Source organism: Onychostoma macrolepis, chromosome 06 (assembly GCF_012432095.1).
Source record: "Onychostoma macrolepis isolate SWU-2019 chromosome 06, ASM1243209v1, whole genome shotgun sequence".
Lineage (NCBI taxonomy): Eukaryota > Metazoa > Chordata > Actinopteri > Cypriniformes > Cyprinidae > Onychostoma > Onychostoma macrolepis.
In genome coordinates, this window is record NC_081160.1 from 24,102,431 (window position 1) to 24,119,550 (window position 17,120).

The 17,120-nt window shown below is 36.3% G+C and overlaps 2 protein-coding genes across 4 annotated transcripts; both read right to left on the bottom strand.

Annotated features, from left to right (window-relative positions):
• LOC131543061 (uncharacterized) lies at positions 1–7,970 on the bottom strand. Its single transcript, XM_058780277.1, has 2 exons — positions 7,559–7,970; positions 1–6,560 (listed from the first exon to the last, which is right to left on the bottom strand). The coding sequence occupies exon 2, from the start codon at positions 6,556–6,558 to the stop codon at positions 1–3; it is 6,558 nt and encodes a 2,185-aa protein (XP_058636260.1). The 5' UTR covers positions 6,559–6,560; positions 7,559–7,970.
• A 528-nt stretch (positions 7,971–8,498) lies between these two features.
• srsf3a (serine and arginine rich splicing factor 3a) lies at positions 8,499–15,508 on the bottom strand. Of its 3 annotated transcripts, none has more exons than XM_058777762.1 (7): positions 15,274–15,508; positions 11,942–11,987; positions 11,597–11,807; positions 10,871–11,005; positions 9,673–9,711; positions 9,406–9,492; positions 8,499–9,322 (listed from the first exon to the last, which is right to left on the bottom strand). In XM_058777762.1, exons 1-7 carry the CDS (start codon positions 15,310–15,312, stop codon positions 9,295–9,297), a joined length of 585 nt encoding a protein of 194 aa, XP_058633745.1. In that variant the 5' UTR covers positions 15,313–15,508; the 3' UTR covers positions 8,499–9,294. The 3 variants fall into 3 exon arrangements, with proteins under 3 accessions (XP_058633745.1, XP_058633747.1, XP_058633746.1); XM_058777764.1 differs by lacking the exon at positions 15,274–15,508 and adding an exon at positions 12,444–13,003 and having other exon boundaries at positions 8,501–9,322; XM_058777763.1 differs by lacking the exon at positions 15,274–15,508 and adding an exon at positions 12,459–13,002 and having other exon boundaries at positions 8,502–9,322.
• Positions 15,509–17,120: the final 1,612 nt, after the last annotated feature.

Consider the following 17,120-nt stretch of genomic DNA (forward strand, 5'->3'; position numbering starts at 1 on the left):
TCATCCTCCAAATTGAAGATTTCTTTTCATTATGATCTTTTCTTCGTCCTGTATTCCTTTGAGAGGTCTGCGAGTTGAACCCATTTTTCTCTTGTGAATAACTGGACTTGATTTTGAGTGTGTCTCTTCACTGTGAGAATCTGCAGGAATGATGCTGATATCACTTTGTTCAGGAATTGTGTTTGTTTCTCCTGAAACTTCTTTCTCAGCATTTTTAGATATTTTCAATGCTTCCATGTGTGCATCAGGAGAGGTTTGAAGAAAATCAGACTCAGTAGTCATAATACTCTCCACTGTAACTGTATCTCCAGTAACGTCTACTTCTGTAATTAACGTCACACTAACATCTTGGATGTTCTTTTCTGTTTCTTCTGCTTCTCTGGTTGTTGAGTCAAATGTTTTGTTCTGTGAGTCAATTTCTAATTGTAAGTCTTTGTCTTCCTCTGCTGCCACTCTTTCAGCATCTCCAGTATTTTCCTGGGACTCTACATTACTATTCGTGAGGGTTTGTGATTCTGTGATGTGACAGATACTTATTGCAGTGGATTCCTCAGACACTAAATCTGAACTACATGATGACTGCAGGAGAGCAGATTCAGACCCTTCAACAGGATCAGCATCATTCTTCTCATGTATTTCCTTCTCCTGTTCTTTAGCTCCATCTTTTAAACGTTGTAATGTAGATTCATCTGGACTGGGTTCATTCTCTAAACTAAAGGTTTGTTTCTCGGCATTGATCACACTGTCACTGGCAAGTGTCTCATTTTCATCATGATGTTCTATTTCTTTTCTTTGTCCATTTTTCCCTCTCAGAGGTCTACGCGTTGAGCCCATTTTTCGCTTGTGAACAATTGGACTTGATTTTGAGCGCACCTCCTCTCCACGAGAATATTCAGGAATGACGTCGATGTCACTTTGCTCAGGAAACGTGTCTGTCTGTCTTGATCCTTCAGTGACATCATCTTGCACAAGAAGGTCAGAATCCGTCACAGCAGAAACACTCTCAGTGTTTTTAGATATTTTCAATGCTTCCATGTGTGCATCAGGAGAGGTTTGAAGAAAATCAGACTCAGTAGTCATAATACTCTCCACTGTAACTGTATCTCCAGTAACGTCTACTTCTCTAATTAACGTCACACTAACATCTTGGATGTTCTTTTCTGTTTCTTCTGCTTCTCTGGTTGTTGAGTCAAATGTTTTGTTCTGTGAGTCAATTTCTAATTGTAAGTCTTTGTCTTCCTCTGCTGCCACTCTTTCAGCATCTCCAGTATTTTCCTGGGACTCTACATTACTATTCGTGAGGGTTTGTGATTCTGTGATGTGACAGATACTTATTGCAGTGGATTCCTCAGACACTAAATCTGAACTACATGATGACTGCAGGAGAGCAGATTCAGACCCTTCAACGGGACCAACATCATTCTTTTCACATATTTCCATCTCCTGTTCTTTAGCTCCATCTTTTAAACGTTGTAATGTAGATTCATCTGGACTGGGTTCATTCTCTAAACTAAAGGTTTGTTTCTCAGCATTGATCACACTGTCACTGTCAAGTGTCTCATTTTCATCATGATGTTCTATTTCTTTTCTTTGTCCATTTTTCCCTTTGAGAGGTCTTCGTGTTGAGCCCATTTTTCGCTTGTGAACAATTGGACTTGATTTTGAGCGCGCCTCCTCTCCACGAGAATATTCAGGAATGACGTCGATGTCACTTTGCTCAGGAAACGTGTCTGTCTGTCTTGATCCTTCAGTGACATCATCTTGCACAAGAAGGTCAGAATCCGTCACAGCAGAAACACTCTCAGTGTTTTTAGATACTTTCAGTGCTTCCAGGTTTGCCTCATTTAAAGTGTCACTTTGAAGTAAATCTGACTCTATAGTCATATTACTGTCCACTGTAACTGTATCTACAGTAAACTCATCTTGTCTGACTGAAACACTAGCTTCACAGATGGTATCTTCTGTTCTTTCTGCTTCAGATGTTAACTCAATCATTTTGTTTTCTGGTTGAATTTCTGATTGTGAATTTCTGATTGGGTCACTTGAAACGTCACTATCAGAATTTTCAGATACTTTCAACGTTTCCATGTTTGCATCAGAAGTTTGATGAAAATCTGATTCAGTAGTCATATTACTGCCCACGGTATCTCCAATAACTTCAACTTCTCCTTCAAATGCTGGCAAGTAAATTGTTTTGTTTTCTGAGTGTGATTCTGTGTCTCCCTCTGCTGGCACTATTTTAACATCTCCAGCATTTTCCTGGGACCCTGCATACATTTTTGTGATGGTTTGTGATTCTGAAATGTCACAGATACTCACTGCAGTATATCTGGATTCATCTGGACTGGGTTCATCCTCCAAATTGAAGATTTCTTTTTCATTATGATCTTTTCTTCGTCCTGTATTCCCTTTGAGAGGTCTGCGAGTTGAACCCATTTTTCTCTTGTGAATAACTGGACTTGATTTTGAGTGTGTCTCTTCACTGTGAGAATCTGCAGGAATGATGCTGATATTACTTTGTTCAGGAATTGTGTTTGTTTCTCCTGAAACTTCTTTCTCAGCATTTTTAGATATTTTCAATGCTTCCATGTGTGCATCAGGAGAGGTTTGAAGAAAATCAGACTCAGTAGTCATAATACTCTCCACTGTAACTGTATCTCCAGTAACGTCTACTTCTCTAATTAACGTCACACTAACATCTTGGATGTTCTTTTCTGTTTCTTCTGCTTCTCTGGTTGTTGAGTCAAATGTTTTGTTCTGTGAGTCAATTTCTAATTGTAAGTCTTTGTCTTCCTCTGCTGCCACTCTTTCAACATCTCCAGTATTTTCCTGGGACTCTACATTACTATTCGTGAGGGTTTGTGATTCTGTGATGTGACAGATACTTATTGCAGTGGATTCCTCAGACACTAAATCTGAACTACATGATGACTGCAGGAGAGCAGATTCAGACCCTTCAACAGGACCAACATCATTCTTTTCACATATTTCCATCTCCTGTTCTTTAGCTCCATCTTTTAAACGTTGTAATGTAGATTCATCTGGACTGGGTTCATTCTCTAAACTAAAGGTTTGTTTCTCAGCATTGATCACACTGTCACTGTCAAGTGTCTCATTTTCATCATGATGTTCTATTTCTTTTCTTTGTCCATTTTTCCCTTTGAGAGGTCTTCGTGTTGAGCCCATTTTTCGCTTGTGAACAATTGGACTTGATTTTGAGCGCGCCTCCTCTCCACGAGAATATTCAGGAATGACGTCGATGTCACTTTGCTCAGGAAACGTGTCTGTCTGTCTTGATCCTTCAGTGACATCATCTTGCACAAGAAGGTCAGAATCCGTCACAGCAGAAACACTCTCAGTGTTTTTAGATACTTTCAGTGCTTCCAGGTTTGCCTCATTTAAAGTGTCACTTTGAAGTAAATCTGACTCTATAGTCATATTACTGTCCACTGTAACTGTATCTACAGTAAACTCATCTTGTCTGACTGAAACACTAGCTTCACAGATGGTATCTTCTGTTCTTTCTGCTTCAGATGTTAACTCAATCATTTTGTTTTCTGGTTGAATTTCTGATTGTGAATTTCTGATTGGGTCACTTGAAACGTCACTATCAGAATTTTCAGATACTTTCAACGTTTCCATGTTTGCATCAGAAGTTTGATGAAAATCTGATTCAGTAGTCATATTACTGCCCAAGGTATCTCCAATAAATTCAACTTCTCCTTCAAATGCTGGCGAGTAAATTGTTTTGTTTTCTGAGTGTGATTCTGTGTCTCCCTCTGCTGGCACTATTTTAACATCTCCAGCATTTTCCTGGGACTCTGCATACATTTTTGTGATGGTTTGTGATTCTGAAATGTCACAGATACTCACTGCAGTATATCTGGATTCATCTGGACTGGGTTCATCCTCCAAATTGAAGATTTCTTTTTCATTATGATCTTTTCTTCGTCCTGTATTGCCTTTGAGAGGTCTGCGAGTTGAACCCATTTTTCTCTTGTGAATAACTGGACTTGATTTTGAGTGTGTCTCTTCACTGTGAGAATCTGCAGGAATGATGCTGATGTCACTTTGTTCAGGAATTGTGTTTGTTTCTCCTGAAACTTCTTTCTCAGCATTTTTAGATATTTTCAATGCTTCCATGTGTGCACCAGGAGAACTCTGAAGAAAATCAGACTCAGTAGTCATATTATGCTCTACTGTATTTCCAATAACTTTATTTTCTCTGACTAAAACACTAGCACCATTGATATTCTCTTCTGTTCCATCTGCTTCACTGTTTGTGGAGTCAAATGTTTTGTTCCGTGCTTCAATTTCTAAATGCAGGTCTAATGTCAGGACTGGTGCTGCATCCATCTCCTTAACTCCGTCTGTTCCTTCACTTCTCTCATTGCCTCTATCAAAAGCTGCATTCTCTGATTCTACACTGAAAAGTAGTTCTTCCTTTTCACTTTTCTCAGTCACATTTTCATGCAAGTCATAGCCTTCTTTATCAGGAGATTGCATAAACAGTTGTTGGTGTGCGTGAGATCCTCTATCTGTTGCTGAGTCTTCAGAACTAAACATTTCCTCTGACTTTGAGGTCACATCATTAACTGCAGTATTCTCGGTCTCTTTTTTGTCTTTTCTAACCTCCTCATTTTCTAGCATCTTCCCAGCATCATCTTGTGTTGGACTGTGTGTTAGAGATATATTGGATGAATAATGCTCTTGTCCTTTATATAGCTCCTTATTTTCAGTTGAAACATCACATGGTTTCTGGTGTGAAATACAAATGGTTTCTGTGCTTGTTTCTCCATCTTTTTCATTATCTCTTACATCCATTATTATTTGTGTTACATTGTGATCACTTACATCACTCTGGTCTGTCATTTCAAATGCATATTCTGTTTCAGATCCTCTTTCATTACTCATATTCTCATTTTCTCTCGTTGCTAAAATGTGGGGATCTTCATCTTCTTCCATAATAGACACTAAATCAGTCGGAGTATCACATGTTACTGAAGCAACATTACAAAAGTTATTTTCTTGTTTCATTTCTATATGAATCTCTTGCCTTTCTTCAACAGCATCCCTCATCTCATGTGGTAAATTGGTTGTTGTGGGCTCAGCATGGCTAATATTAGACACAGGCATACCAAAACTTGTACATCCTACCACTATATGTTGAACCATAGAACAATCATAGTTATTATCTAGAGTAGCTATGTCATGTTGGCTTAATAAAGATTCTTGATCATGCAGTGCAAGTTCCTCTAATTGTGGTTCCTCTTTCTGTTTTAGAACCACCTTCTTGGCTTCTGTGTTTATATCTCTAAAGTCGTAAGATGGGTTTGTATCTTTTCTTGTATCAGACACATGTTGGCTGTTATCACTTAAATGGCTTCCTGCTTCTTTCAAAACTTTGTTTAGAACATCTAAATCTTCAGTGTGTGAACCAAACTCAAAATCCAATGCCTCGTTCAGTAATGGAGTCCCATGGTGGCTAAACGTTTCAGGTAGGGGCTTTTCTGAATCAACCAGGGGAAAACCAACTGATTGGTTCATAGTTTCAGTTCCAGCTGAAACATCAGGCTCTTTCAGCTCAGCTCTATCAGCCAACAGAGACTGACTTAAAAGCAAAGCTGATTCTGTGTGGGACAATGGATCATCTCTTGCCACATCATCCCACGTTTGCGCCATCTCTTCTGACATTTTCAACTTTGCTTCGCCCATGACTTCTGCTTTACTTTCATTCTCTGTCATGTTTCGTGAATGTTCTTGCACGCCTACATTTTCACCGTTTTTCCCCCCAAGAGGTCTGCGGGTTGAGCCCATCCGTCTTTTTTGTCCAGAGGTACTGGCTATTTGGGTTTCTTGGTGACTGAGTGTTTTTGGTTCATTAAGCATGACTGAATCCTCACGTTCAGCTACTTTGACAGCAATAGAATTGACAGATGGCCCCATTGCCTCGTCTATAGGCACATCACTTACTACCTCATGTGAATGAGGGGTTATTTCCTGATGGTGGATTCTATCTTTTTCTTTATTTTCTGAAACTGCAAACACAAGAGTTGTTCCAGACTCCTTTCCAAAACCATAACTTTTGGTCTGAAGGGATAAATCAGAAGGAAAACTTGATTGTTCTTCTTCTGTTAGAGAAGCATGATGTTCCTCAGTGGTTGATGTGCTTGGTTGAGTTACATATTCTTCATCTAACTCTTCAGTGGTCCTCACGTCATCAAGGTTTCTCTCACCTTTAAACCTACCAGTACTCTTGCGAGTTGAACCCATTTTTCTTTTCATTTCTGGCATTTCAGTCTCCATGAGTGAATCCTTGTGACCCCTTGCATGTGGAGGACATTCTAAGGCAGATGTTTGTTGTTCAATACTTGAACTTGGTGGATGATCAAACTGGGTTGCATGGTAATAACTGGTGGTGTGAAATTCATCTCGCCCATCCTCAGACTGCTGAGACCCATCATCATCATCATCTTTCTCGATATTTCTGTTAAGACCTTTAGGACCTCGTCGTGATGAACCAAGCCTCTGGTTCTTCTTGGATTTTCTGCCTGACATGGCTGTTCATGTTCATATGATGAGACAAATAATGGGGATAAGTCATTTCTAAACATCTTTGACACTTAGGAACATGATTAAAAAGGAAATCAGAGAGCATTAGTGATGTGACATTTATATGAGTCATACTAACTGTCACGCATGTGCTCTCAAATCATTGATTCCACTTGTGATGATACATAATGACAGTGAAAATCAGATCACCCTAGCAAGCTGTTTTATACAGGATACTAATATACTAGATAGATATACGGTCAAGACTTTTAAGTTAAGTTAGTGACGTATTGTCAAGTATGGTGACCCATACTCGAAATTAGTGCTCCAGCACCTGGGGAGCAATTAGGGATTTGGTGCCTTGCTCAAGGGCACCTTAGTCATGATATTGAAGGTGGAGAGAGTGCTGTTCATTCACAATCCCCAACTTCAATTCCTGCCGGTGCGAGAATCAAGCCAGCAACCTTCAGGTTACAAGCCCGACTCCCTAACCATTAGGCCACAACTACCCTTTTTTTATATATATATATATATATATATATATAACAAATGTGTTTATCAAAAATATCACACTTGCCATCAAACATTTCATTCGTCATCATGCCACTATACTTTACTTTATCTCCCGTATAGATGAGTAATGACAGCATGTTTCCATCCATCCTAACGTGCTGATTATTACAATTATTTACAAACTTAAAAAAAAAAAAAAAGCGTAAATACACGTTGTTGGATGGAATAAGGTTCTGTCATCACACCATCAGAAAAAAACTTAACAAAATGAATGTGAGACCAAGTCTTTACTCAGATGAACACAATGTGAAAACAAGACATCTAAACAACACGACTAAGTAATCCAATGTTAATATGAATAATCTGAGGATGAAACCACATAGTTTGCATGTATAACTTTGCATTTCCAAATGCAAAATGACAGAGCGTAAATGTAAGATGTGCCCCCTACAACTTATGACACTAGGAAAGTACCATGATAAACTAATGTTACCTTCCGGTGCCCCTTTCAGGGATCGTTCCACTTCGCAGTCTTGGGTGTTTTAGTAGAGCACAAAGCTGAACAGTTTTAGATGCCTGTGTTTCTCTTTTGAAGGAGGCTGAGCTCATGTAGCTTCCTTTTCGCTGCTACCCTCAACTTCCTGTGTTGTTGACACAAATTGCATTGCGAGTTAAGTGTGAACTTGAAGTATATATTTCACGAAGAGAGCTGCTAATTGTTCTTGCTTTGTGAAAGAGAAACAAATTTTTATCTTTCCAATTTTTTGATAGCACAGTCTAAGTGCATGTTTGAACCAAGAGTAAAAATTTGTTTATTTTTTTTTTTAAGCTTTTTGAATTTACAATGTCATACTTTCTCATTTCTCAAACATTTCACAAGCATTCCCAAAACAAACAACACAGCCCTCTGCTGGCCCAGGTGAAAAACAAGTGCACTTCCATAATGTACTTAAAGTGCTCTATTTTCGCACACTAATTTTGTACTTAATATACTAAAAATGATCTTTTAGTACTTCTTAAGATAAACTTAAGATCATCTAAGTGTACTCAACTGTACTATTTTGAGACACCATGAATATGAACTAAAATGTGCTTTTAACATACTATCTTTGTATTTAAAAAATGTATTTAGTTACCACTTGTAGTACACTTGAACCCATCTTTCATTCACTAGTACACTCAAGTGTACAAGTGGTAGCTAAATATATTTTTTAAATACAAAGATAGTATGTCAAAAGTTCATATTCATGGTGTCTCAAAATAGCACAGTTGAGTACACTTAGATGATCTTAAGAAGTACTAAAAGATCATTTTTAGTATATTAAGCACAAAATTACTGCGCAAAAATAGAGCACTTTAAGTACATTATGGAAGTGTATGTTTTTCACCTGGGGGCCCTTTAGTGCACATTTTAAAGCTTACTAATGCAACCCAATAGCCCATAATATAATTTAAAACACAAAATGCTATATGACAGTCAAATTAACCAAAATCGGTTCATAGTAAGCAGCATTTAATTTTTACCTAGAAATGCCTTTCTTCAAAAAAGCCTTTACAATAAGGTTTAACATTTGTTAACACATTATGAACGATCGTTGCAGATTAGTTAATTCATAAATCTATTGTTCATTACTAATTCATGTTTGTTAACAAAACATTGTTTATTCAACTAGTAATAAAGCATTAGTGCATGAAAAAAAAGTGATCATAATCTACATTAAAATTGCTAGTTTATGATACCTAATATCAATACATATGAGAATGAATTGAATCTTACAATAAAATGGTTACCAAACGTTTTAATGCAAGTAACATTTGAACAACTAATCAGTGTGAAATGTAGAGAAAAGTCATATAGTGAATACATAAGGAACTTCTTTTAAATGGAAGTACAAAAAAAAAAAAAAAAAAAAGCATACAAAATCGGTTTCAAATGACCATCTAAGTCAGACTTGAGTTATTCCAATCAGAAATTATTTACTGCCCAAAGAGCATAAAATTACATTCAGGCATTTAGGCAGGATGAAACCATTGCTACCCATTAAGCACAGATATCTTAAGTAAAAAAAGGATACTCAGAACACTATGGGGAAGATACATTTTAAAAAGACTTTGGGGCAAAAAACAAACAAACAAACAAAAAAAAAATCACGGTTTCCAATCATCCTAGTCTGTTGAGGAGGAGCGCACAGACATGCTTTCTCTGACAAGGCTGGCCTTGAACATTTCTCACTTCCGACCATTGGAACGTGAACGACTGAAAAGAAATGACAAATTCCATGAGCATTACTAATTACTCCAACTGTGCCATTACACTACTCCTCACAAGTGTAAACCTACCTGCGTGATCTTGAGAAAGATCTTGAAGGTTTATAGTTTCTATCGCGGGACAAAGACCTCTCTCTTCTCCTCTCTCTGGAAAGGGACCTATAAAAGCCAAGTAAACATGCATGAATGTGTTATAGATACCTCATTATTAAGGAGCTGTAAGATGAGAGGCAAAGTTACAGTTTATAATCATAAGAACAGTCATGAATAAAAAAAATGGAAATGTGGTTATGGAGTTGACAGTTGCAGAAGGGTTATAAAAACATTTAAGCAACTCACCTGCTCCGACTACGACTAAAGCTCCGCCTCCTAGGAGACCTATATGCAGATGCAAGAAATACTGACAAGTCAGGGGTCAATATGGCCAAAAAAATATTCATGACGCATGAAGCATCACGAAATAGTGATTGTTTTGGAGTAGATACCAATTAGCCTTCAATGAAGGTCTTATGTAGCCCAATATGGGTCAAACAATTTTCAAAACAACTATCTGTAAGAAGTGCCTGTTCCAGATTCATTTGCCAAACCTTTGAGAATAGATCAAAAAAGTTTCAGTATGAAAACTACTGAAGGGATGTAAATGTATTGTTTTGAAAAAAACAAAAACGTCACTCTTTGGATACTGTCTTATACTTATTAACACCACGAAAAAGGTTATATCTAAACCACCAAATAAACAAAATTCAATGTCATTAAGCGGGAGGAAAAGGCATTAACTTACTATTTTGTTTTCAACAAGCTAGTTATGATGCAGTGAAGCTGAGTGCTGGTCAGGAGGGCGTAATTTGCGGGGAGATTTTGCCAGATGGTTGCTAGATGTTAAACAGCTATACAGTAGGTGGCTGAAGATGTCAGTTAGATGAGGACTGCTGAGGATATGTTGTCATGTAGACATTTGGGGAGGGGCATAAGACCCGTTGATTGGTTGTAAGTGTGGCGTGGCTGGTTTTGCCGATCAGGTTAACGTTGGAGGAGGTGAAGGAGCCTGAGAGAGGCATGCTCAGGAACCAATGGGCTGGTGGCCATGCTTGGATCATGTGAGCTGATTGGTGTACGCTGGTCACATGATGCTGAAAGAGGGCTAGTTGACTGACTCAGAGGTAGATGAGTAGAGGCTTGGTGATGTCTCTGAAAGGGGGGGTGGGGTGGTCAGCTTCATTAATATAAATAGAAAAATGACATAAAACCCAAACAAAGAGAAGATTCTTTGGAAATCTTTAACTACAATTCAAGTTAATGAATATCCCTGAGCAAAAACTCAATGCACTCATTGTTGGTTAACCAATCCGAAGGCTGAAAACTGATCAGTGCAAGGAGAGTATGGGGAAGGTTTTGAGCAGCTTGGCCGAATTTATGAAAAGATGCTGGTTCTGTCAGTCTCCACACCTAGGCTCATCACTCTGCCCATAACTAAGCTTGAGGTGAAAGGCTTTTTAAGACATCTAGACTCGCTTGAGAGCAGAAAAAGAAACCGTACCGGCGTCTAGGGGGTGGGCTGCGGCGTCTATAATCATCACGTGGGCGGCGATTCCAAGAAGGGGGTGGTCCTCGATACCTTGACCGTTTTTCACCGCTGGACATTTCAACTCGCACTCGACAACCACACAGTGTTCTGAAACAGACAAACGTGGGGTTATAAGAATAGTTTACAGAAAGAGCATGTCACATTTCTAGAGCATACAGAACAACCGTAAACAAAGTAACAAACAGCTGTTGATGACATTGTTTTAAATAGCATATAAAACTCAGTGTTATTTATTTAATTTATACTATTATAGCTTTTTAATACTTTGAATTACATGTTTATATATTTTTTGGTTTTCATTTTAATTTGCTACATTTGTGTTTTTGCCATTTATTAGTTTTTGATTAAAATGTCTAAATGTTTTTTAATTATTTATTATTTAAACTAAATGAACATGAGAAATGATGCCTTAGCTGAAATAAATTTAAGTTTATTTATATTTCATTGTTATTTAAATTCATTTTTCATTTTATTTCAAGTAATATTATCATTCTTCTGTATTATTAGGACACTAAAATGGATCAAAAGTTTAGTTTACAATAATAACCATGCTACAACTACATGCATTTTTGGATAGTTTGCATCAAAAACACAAGATGCAATTCTGCTTAATTAGGATAATCTAATCTGCAGGACAATGGCTGTTCCAGAGGACTGAATTTAAATAGCTGTTCTTACCTTCCATCAAGCTCCCTCACAGCATCGGTTGCATCTCTGGGGTCCTCAAACTCCACAAAAGCAAAGCCGGGAGGATTTCTTGCCACCCATACGCTCCTCAGGGGACCATAATAGCCAAATGCTCTCTCCAACTCCGTTTTATTACCACTGTTACCCAAATTGCCAACATAGACCTTACAATCCAGCGGGCAGTCCCGGCTTAGGGAAGGGTCTGTAGGGGGAAAAAACAGTTAAGTTTCAAGTATTATCATCACTCTGCATTTCCTATGTCTATCCCACCTCTTTTAACACACTAAAATGGATCGTAGTTGGAATGGTTGTTAAAAGAATGGAATAAAGACTCACCCCCCATAATTTTACCAATCCCAAACTCAGCTGCACACCTACAAAGCTGCAAGAAATTAAACATAAGCACAGAGACTATGAATATGTAATTAAACTGGATGCTAGAAGCCTAACTTGTCAGTTGAGTTACGTTTAAAAGCTGCAATACGTAACGATCAAAACTGTCACTAAAGAGGCTGAAAACTGACTTTGGAAACAATGAAAACATTAGCATACAACACTTGATTACTCAAAGGATTTATACAACTCATTGAAAGCGGCTTTATAGGAAAAATACAAACGACAGTAAAACTATTTATAGTACACCAATGTTTAAACATTTAAAGTCTAATTAAAAGTAATACGAGCAGATGTTACACACTAAATGCATGAACCAAGCTAACTTGAGCGTTTACAGGCCTAACGTTACACAAGTCAACAACGCAAGAAGAGGCATATCAAAATGATTTAAATAAGCATATTCGACTCTACATGCACATTATAGAGTTATTAAATAACGTACGTTTATTTTTCTTACCGGTAAACCTGCTGTGTTTGCGTTAGCGAAATCGAAAACGCGCCACTGCAGCTAAACACCGCGATGCTAACGCGCTAAAAGCAACAGCAGGGCCTAGCGAGCAAATCTAAATGTAAAGCACTTCCGGTTATCATCAACAGCACGGACGTCGAAAACAAAGCTCTCACGCTTAAAAATATCGTGAAAGATGTGAAAAATATATTCACATCTTAGTATCTATACACAACACACCTTACCTTTTCGTTCCTTCTATAATGAATGAACTTTCCCTTCTATCTCAGGTCTACTTCGTAGAATACTGAACAATGTTTTCATTAGTTGTTAACATTAACAAATTAATTATATATTTTTATTAATACGTTAAATACTTACGTGTAGGCTATGTATAGGCCTGCTACTTGTTTTGATATTTATCTATAGCTAATATTTTACATGTACAATGTATTTGTACAATTTTTTTTTTTTTTTTTTGGAAGCGATAAAAAAAAATCGAATAAAATACAAATTAGGCCTTTACAAAAGTAAAAATACAAAATTAAATTATTACTGTTATTTTGTATGTTACTTGGTGATATGGGATGTAATATGCATATATTACATATATATATATATATATATATATATATATATATATATATATATGTGTCATACCCTCAACTCATTTAGGCTAAATCTTGGGGGCAATAGTTCAGCCTCGTTTTTGATTTTAAGCAAACACTGGGAGTGTTATGTAACACAGTTACCTTGTATTCAAATAAAGAGCATTACGCTGACTGGCTTTATTTTTGTCTCACTGGGCAGGTCAGTATGTTTACATCTTCATCACCCGTATCATACTCTAACTCTTCTGGGGTTTTGTCATTTGTATTCATTGCTGTTTTCTTATGTAATATCTAAACAAAAAGAGCATCCCTCCAAGAAACCAATATGTATTTTCCTCATTCTTATGTTAGGCTATTTGTATGCAAGACAATGTGAATTTGTGTTACCACACACGGCACAGAATGTTTTTTTCCGCCCAGATTAGTACTGCACATTCTGTTCTGTTTTGCTTCCTGATGACTGGTTAGCCTCCCATGAACCCGCCCTCTCACTCTCCATAAAAACAAGATATACATACGCTCTGAAGCACACGCACACTTTTTGTGGTTTGTGTGGCTTCATCAAAATGTTGATCAGTTACTAGACTCACACACAATGTAATGAAACTGATACTACATTATGGACTTAATGAAAAGTATATTTTAATACAATTACTGCAGTTCATACATCTTACAGTTAGATTATGTTATATACATTTTAGTGGCACTCAAAAAAAGACAGGATATAAGCATAAGAACTTTAAATTCTAATATCTGTTAAATGTTATTCTTCTGGTCTAGTTTGAAATGCAAACATGCATTGTAGACGATGAATCAGGTTAGCTTTTATAAATCTTTGTGAAAACATTTGACCAGATTTAAGACTGCATTTCAAAAATCTCACATTGACTTACATTGATAGACCGTTCACAATTTTGACTGAATTGTGATTTATCTCATCTGATTTGCACATTATATGTGTTTAGCATATAGTGCAAAACAGCAAGTGTCAACCTGTCAAACTGAATTTTTAGCAGCCACTTGAGTCTTCAGAATCAGATGATTTAAATATATATTAAAACAGAAAACAGTTATTTTAAATTGTAATAATATTTCACAATAATACTGTTTTACTGCATTTTTGATCAAATAAATGCAGCTTTGGTATGCATAAGAGACTTATTTTAAAAACATTTAAAAAATCTTAATTATTCCAAACTTTTGACTAGTAGTAATCATACTATTTCTATGTATAGTTTGCAGAGTAGCACTTTTACATTCATAGACTACACAGATGACTTACTAAATTTACCAAAATATGCAATACAACAGAGCACACTGTGCAGAAAACTGTATCCTACAATGCAATGCGTGGACTTGGCCTTCCATTTCCTGTGTGACAAATGAACCAGAAGCAATATCAGCTATCAGTTGACTCATTTCTAGACTGAACTGGTAAAAACAGCCCAAAACAACTGTATTTTATTTTAAAGCTCTAGACATTAATCATGATAAATGTTATCTAAAATGTCAAATAACATCTGCTTTGCATTATTATTATTATTAATAGAATGCAGTCTGAGTAGTTTGAGAGTTTGCAATGCTTTATGGGAGTGGGTGGTCACTGTTAAGCTCTTTTGCCACTAATTACATTTATAATTCAATATAGCAACAAATTCTCTGATTTGTGGATTGCTTTTCTGGATTAGTCTATATAGGGTTGATACAGTTCTTTACTGGGAATTTGGCAAATAAACATTTTTTTTCAAATAAAGATGAAATCACATTTGTGCCTTATAGAGAAAGATATATCAACACTTAATCTCCCAATTTATGGTATGTGGTTTAATTAAAAACCTGTTATTTTATGGAGAAAATTAATAGGATTTTTACCTCCTGAACTCTTCTTTTAGGCTGTATCACACTAAGAAGACAAGACACGTTGTCATGACAACGTCAAAAAGATGCATAATTTAATATACATAGAATCAAAATGTTATACAAAGAAAAATAAATGTTAATTCTTTTACCAATTGAAACTACTTCCGTTGGGATATGAAAATCTTTTTTTTCTTTTTCTTTTTTTTTTTTTTTGCAGTTCTTTATTACCCACACTCTTAATGACACACATCGCATTTATTAGCTCTAGCAATTCTAGCAACAATTTCCTGTTATTAGAGACATAAATACATGTGGTTCCTTCTTTACAATGCTGGTACATCGAAGGTTATTACCTCTCGCTTTGTCCTATGCCAAAAAGCAGGTCCGTGCATTCAGGCGAATAAAGACACTGACACATGCCATGTTAATTCCACTTCCCAGACGTTTGTATTAAATGTACTTAAGCTGCATGCTAAAAAGAGACGACGCGTGTGCGCAAGACCAGGTTTGTCAAGTTCAGTACCACTTCTTACCTCCGTTGCGCCGATGAGTCAACAGAGCCTCTACCGCACGTGCCACTGTGAACTAGAACATTTAGTTCTTGACGCGCGGACCTATTGATCTGAGAAACCAGTGGAAAAACGAGCAGGATTTTTTTCTTGACAGTAACCAAAAAAAAAAAAAAATCTACATTATTTGGCGACAAGGTGATACTACTATAATCACTCTTTATTGCATGCTATTCCTTACAATAGTTTCCATCTACAATAATCCTCATGTCCTATCTGAAAATATGTTGTTTCATGTTTGGATACCATTGCATAGACTGTGGACCCATAAATGCTTCTTATGATTATGAAAAGGGAAGATGAAAATGAATGTAGAAACTTATGATATGGATGGTCATCTAGATGTAGATTAAATGACAAAATAGGAAAAAATGTGAACAAACTGAATTGAATTTTGCTTTTATTTATATATTTGCCAAAACTCTTTGGACCCTTTGAGTGTTTTGCATCACCAAACAGATTATTCATATCCTCTCTAAACATCTGTTAATGGTGGGTGAATCACTGTGCTGTAAGAAATAATCAGTGGGTCCTTTCGGGAAGGGGTATGAAAAGTACAGAGAAATTACTTATGTTGAAGTATAAATACTATTACAAAATTTTGTTCAATTAAAAGGATCTAACTAAAAAGCGGTTAGCTTAAAGCATGTAAGGCTCTAGAACACACCAGATGTTAATTGAAGTGAATTGAAACCTGTATTCTAAGACCTGTTACTTGACATATTTGAAATATTTCTAAAACTATGTGCTCTGCAGATGATGGAAAAGTGCTTATAAGTGCATTATATAACTGTATACATATTTTGACATACTAGCACATCATTAAATTGTGCCTCTGATATTACAGCTTACCATTTACATTTTTTGATGATTTGACACGCTAATTATTTAGCAGCTAATTTAAATCTCACATACTAAACAGGATTTACAGTATGCAAATTAGGAAGCATCTAATATCGCTACAAATTAAAATCTGGTTATTGCAAAGATGGAATCAAGTGGCAGGTCGTGGTGGTAAATTACTATTCATTAATTGCTTTGTAAATGCTTTTTTACCAGAGAGATGAGAGATGAGTCAAACTTCAGTGGTTAATAAACCACAAGCCACAGATGTTCTTGATAGATATAGACCTTAACCAAAAATATTACTTTAGCACATTAATGAGGTACATTTATTAAAGCACTTTATAACACTCTGATAACAATTCCAGTAACTGATATGTATTTTATTCAAGGAACTCTTTATGACCCATACTGCAAAAAAAGTCTAGATTTACAAATGTACAAAGTATGATTATTTAAAAGAGTAATAAGTTCCTTTTATGTATATGAAACCGCTTGTTCACCCTTTGGCAGAAGAATACCTTAATCATATTCTGAATGTCATCATCACTATGCCTTTAGTAAGGAAAAATGTCATTTCTTTTACAACAAATGTCTGTAAATTAAAAACATAACCACAAGTGTGTTTATTTTTCTACATTAAATTTTCACGTCAGAATTGAAAATCATAATATATACATAATATGATCACAGAACATGAACAGGAGAAAGGTCAAACAAGTTTACATGGAATGTCCCCACTTGGACCTTGTTGGCAGTGACATATTGCTCTGAATCCTTATCCTTGA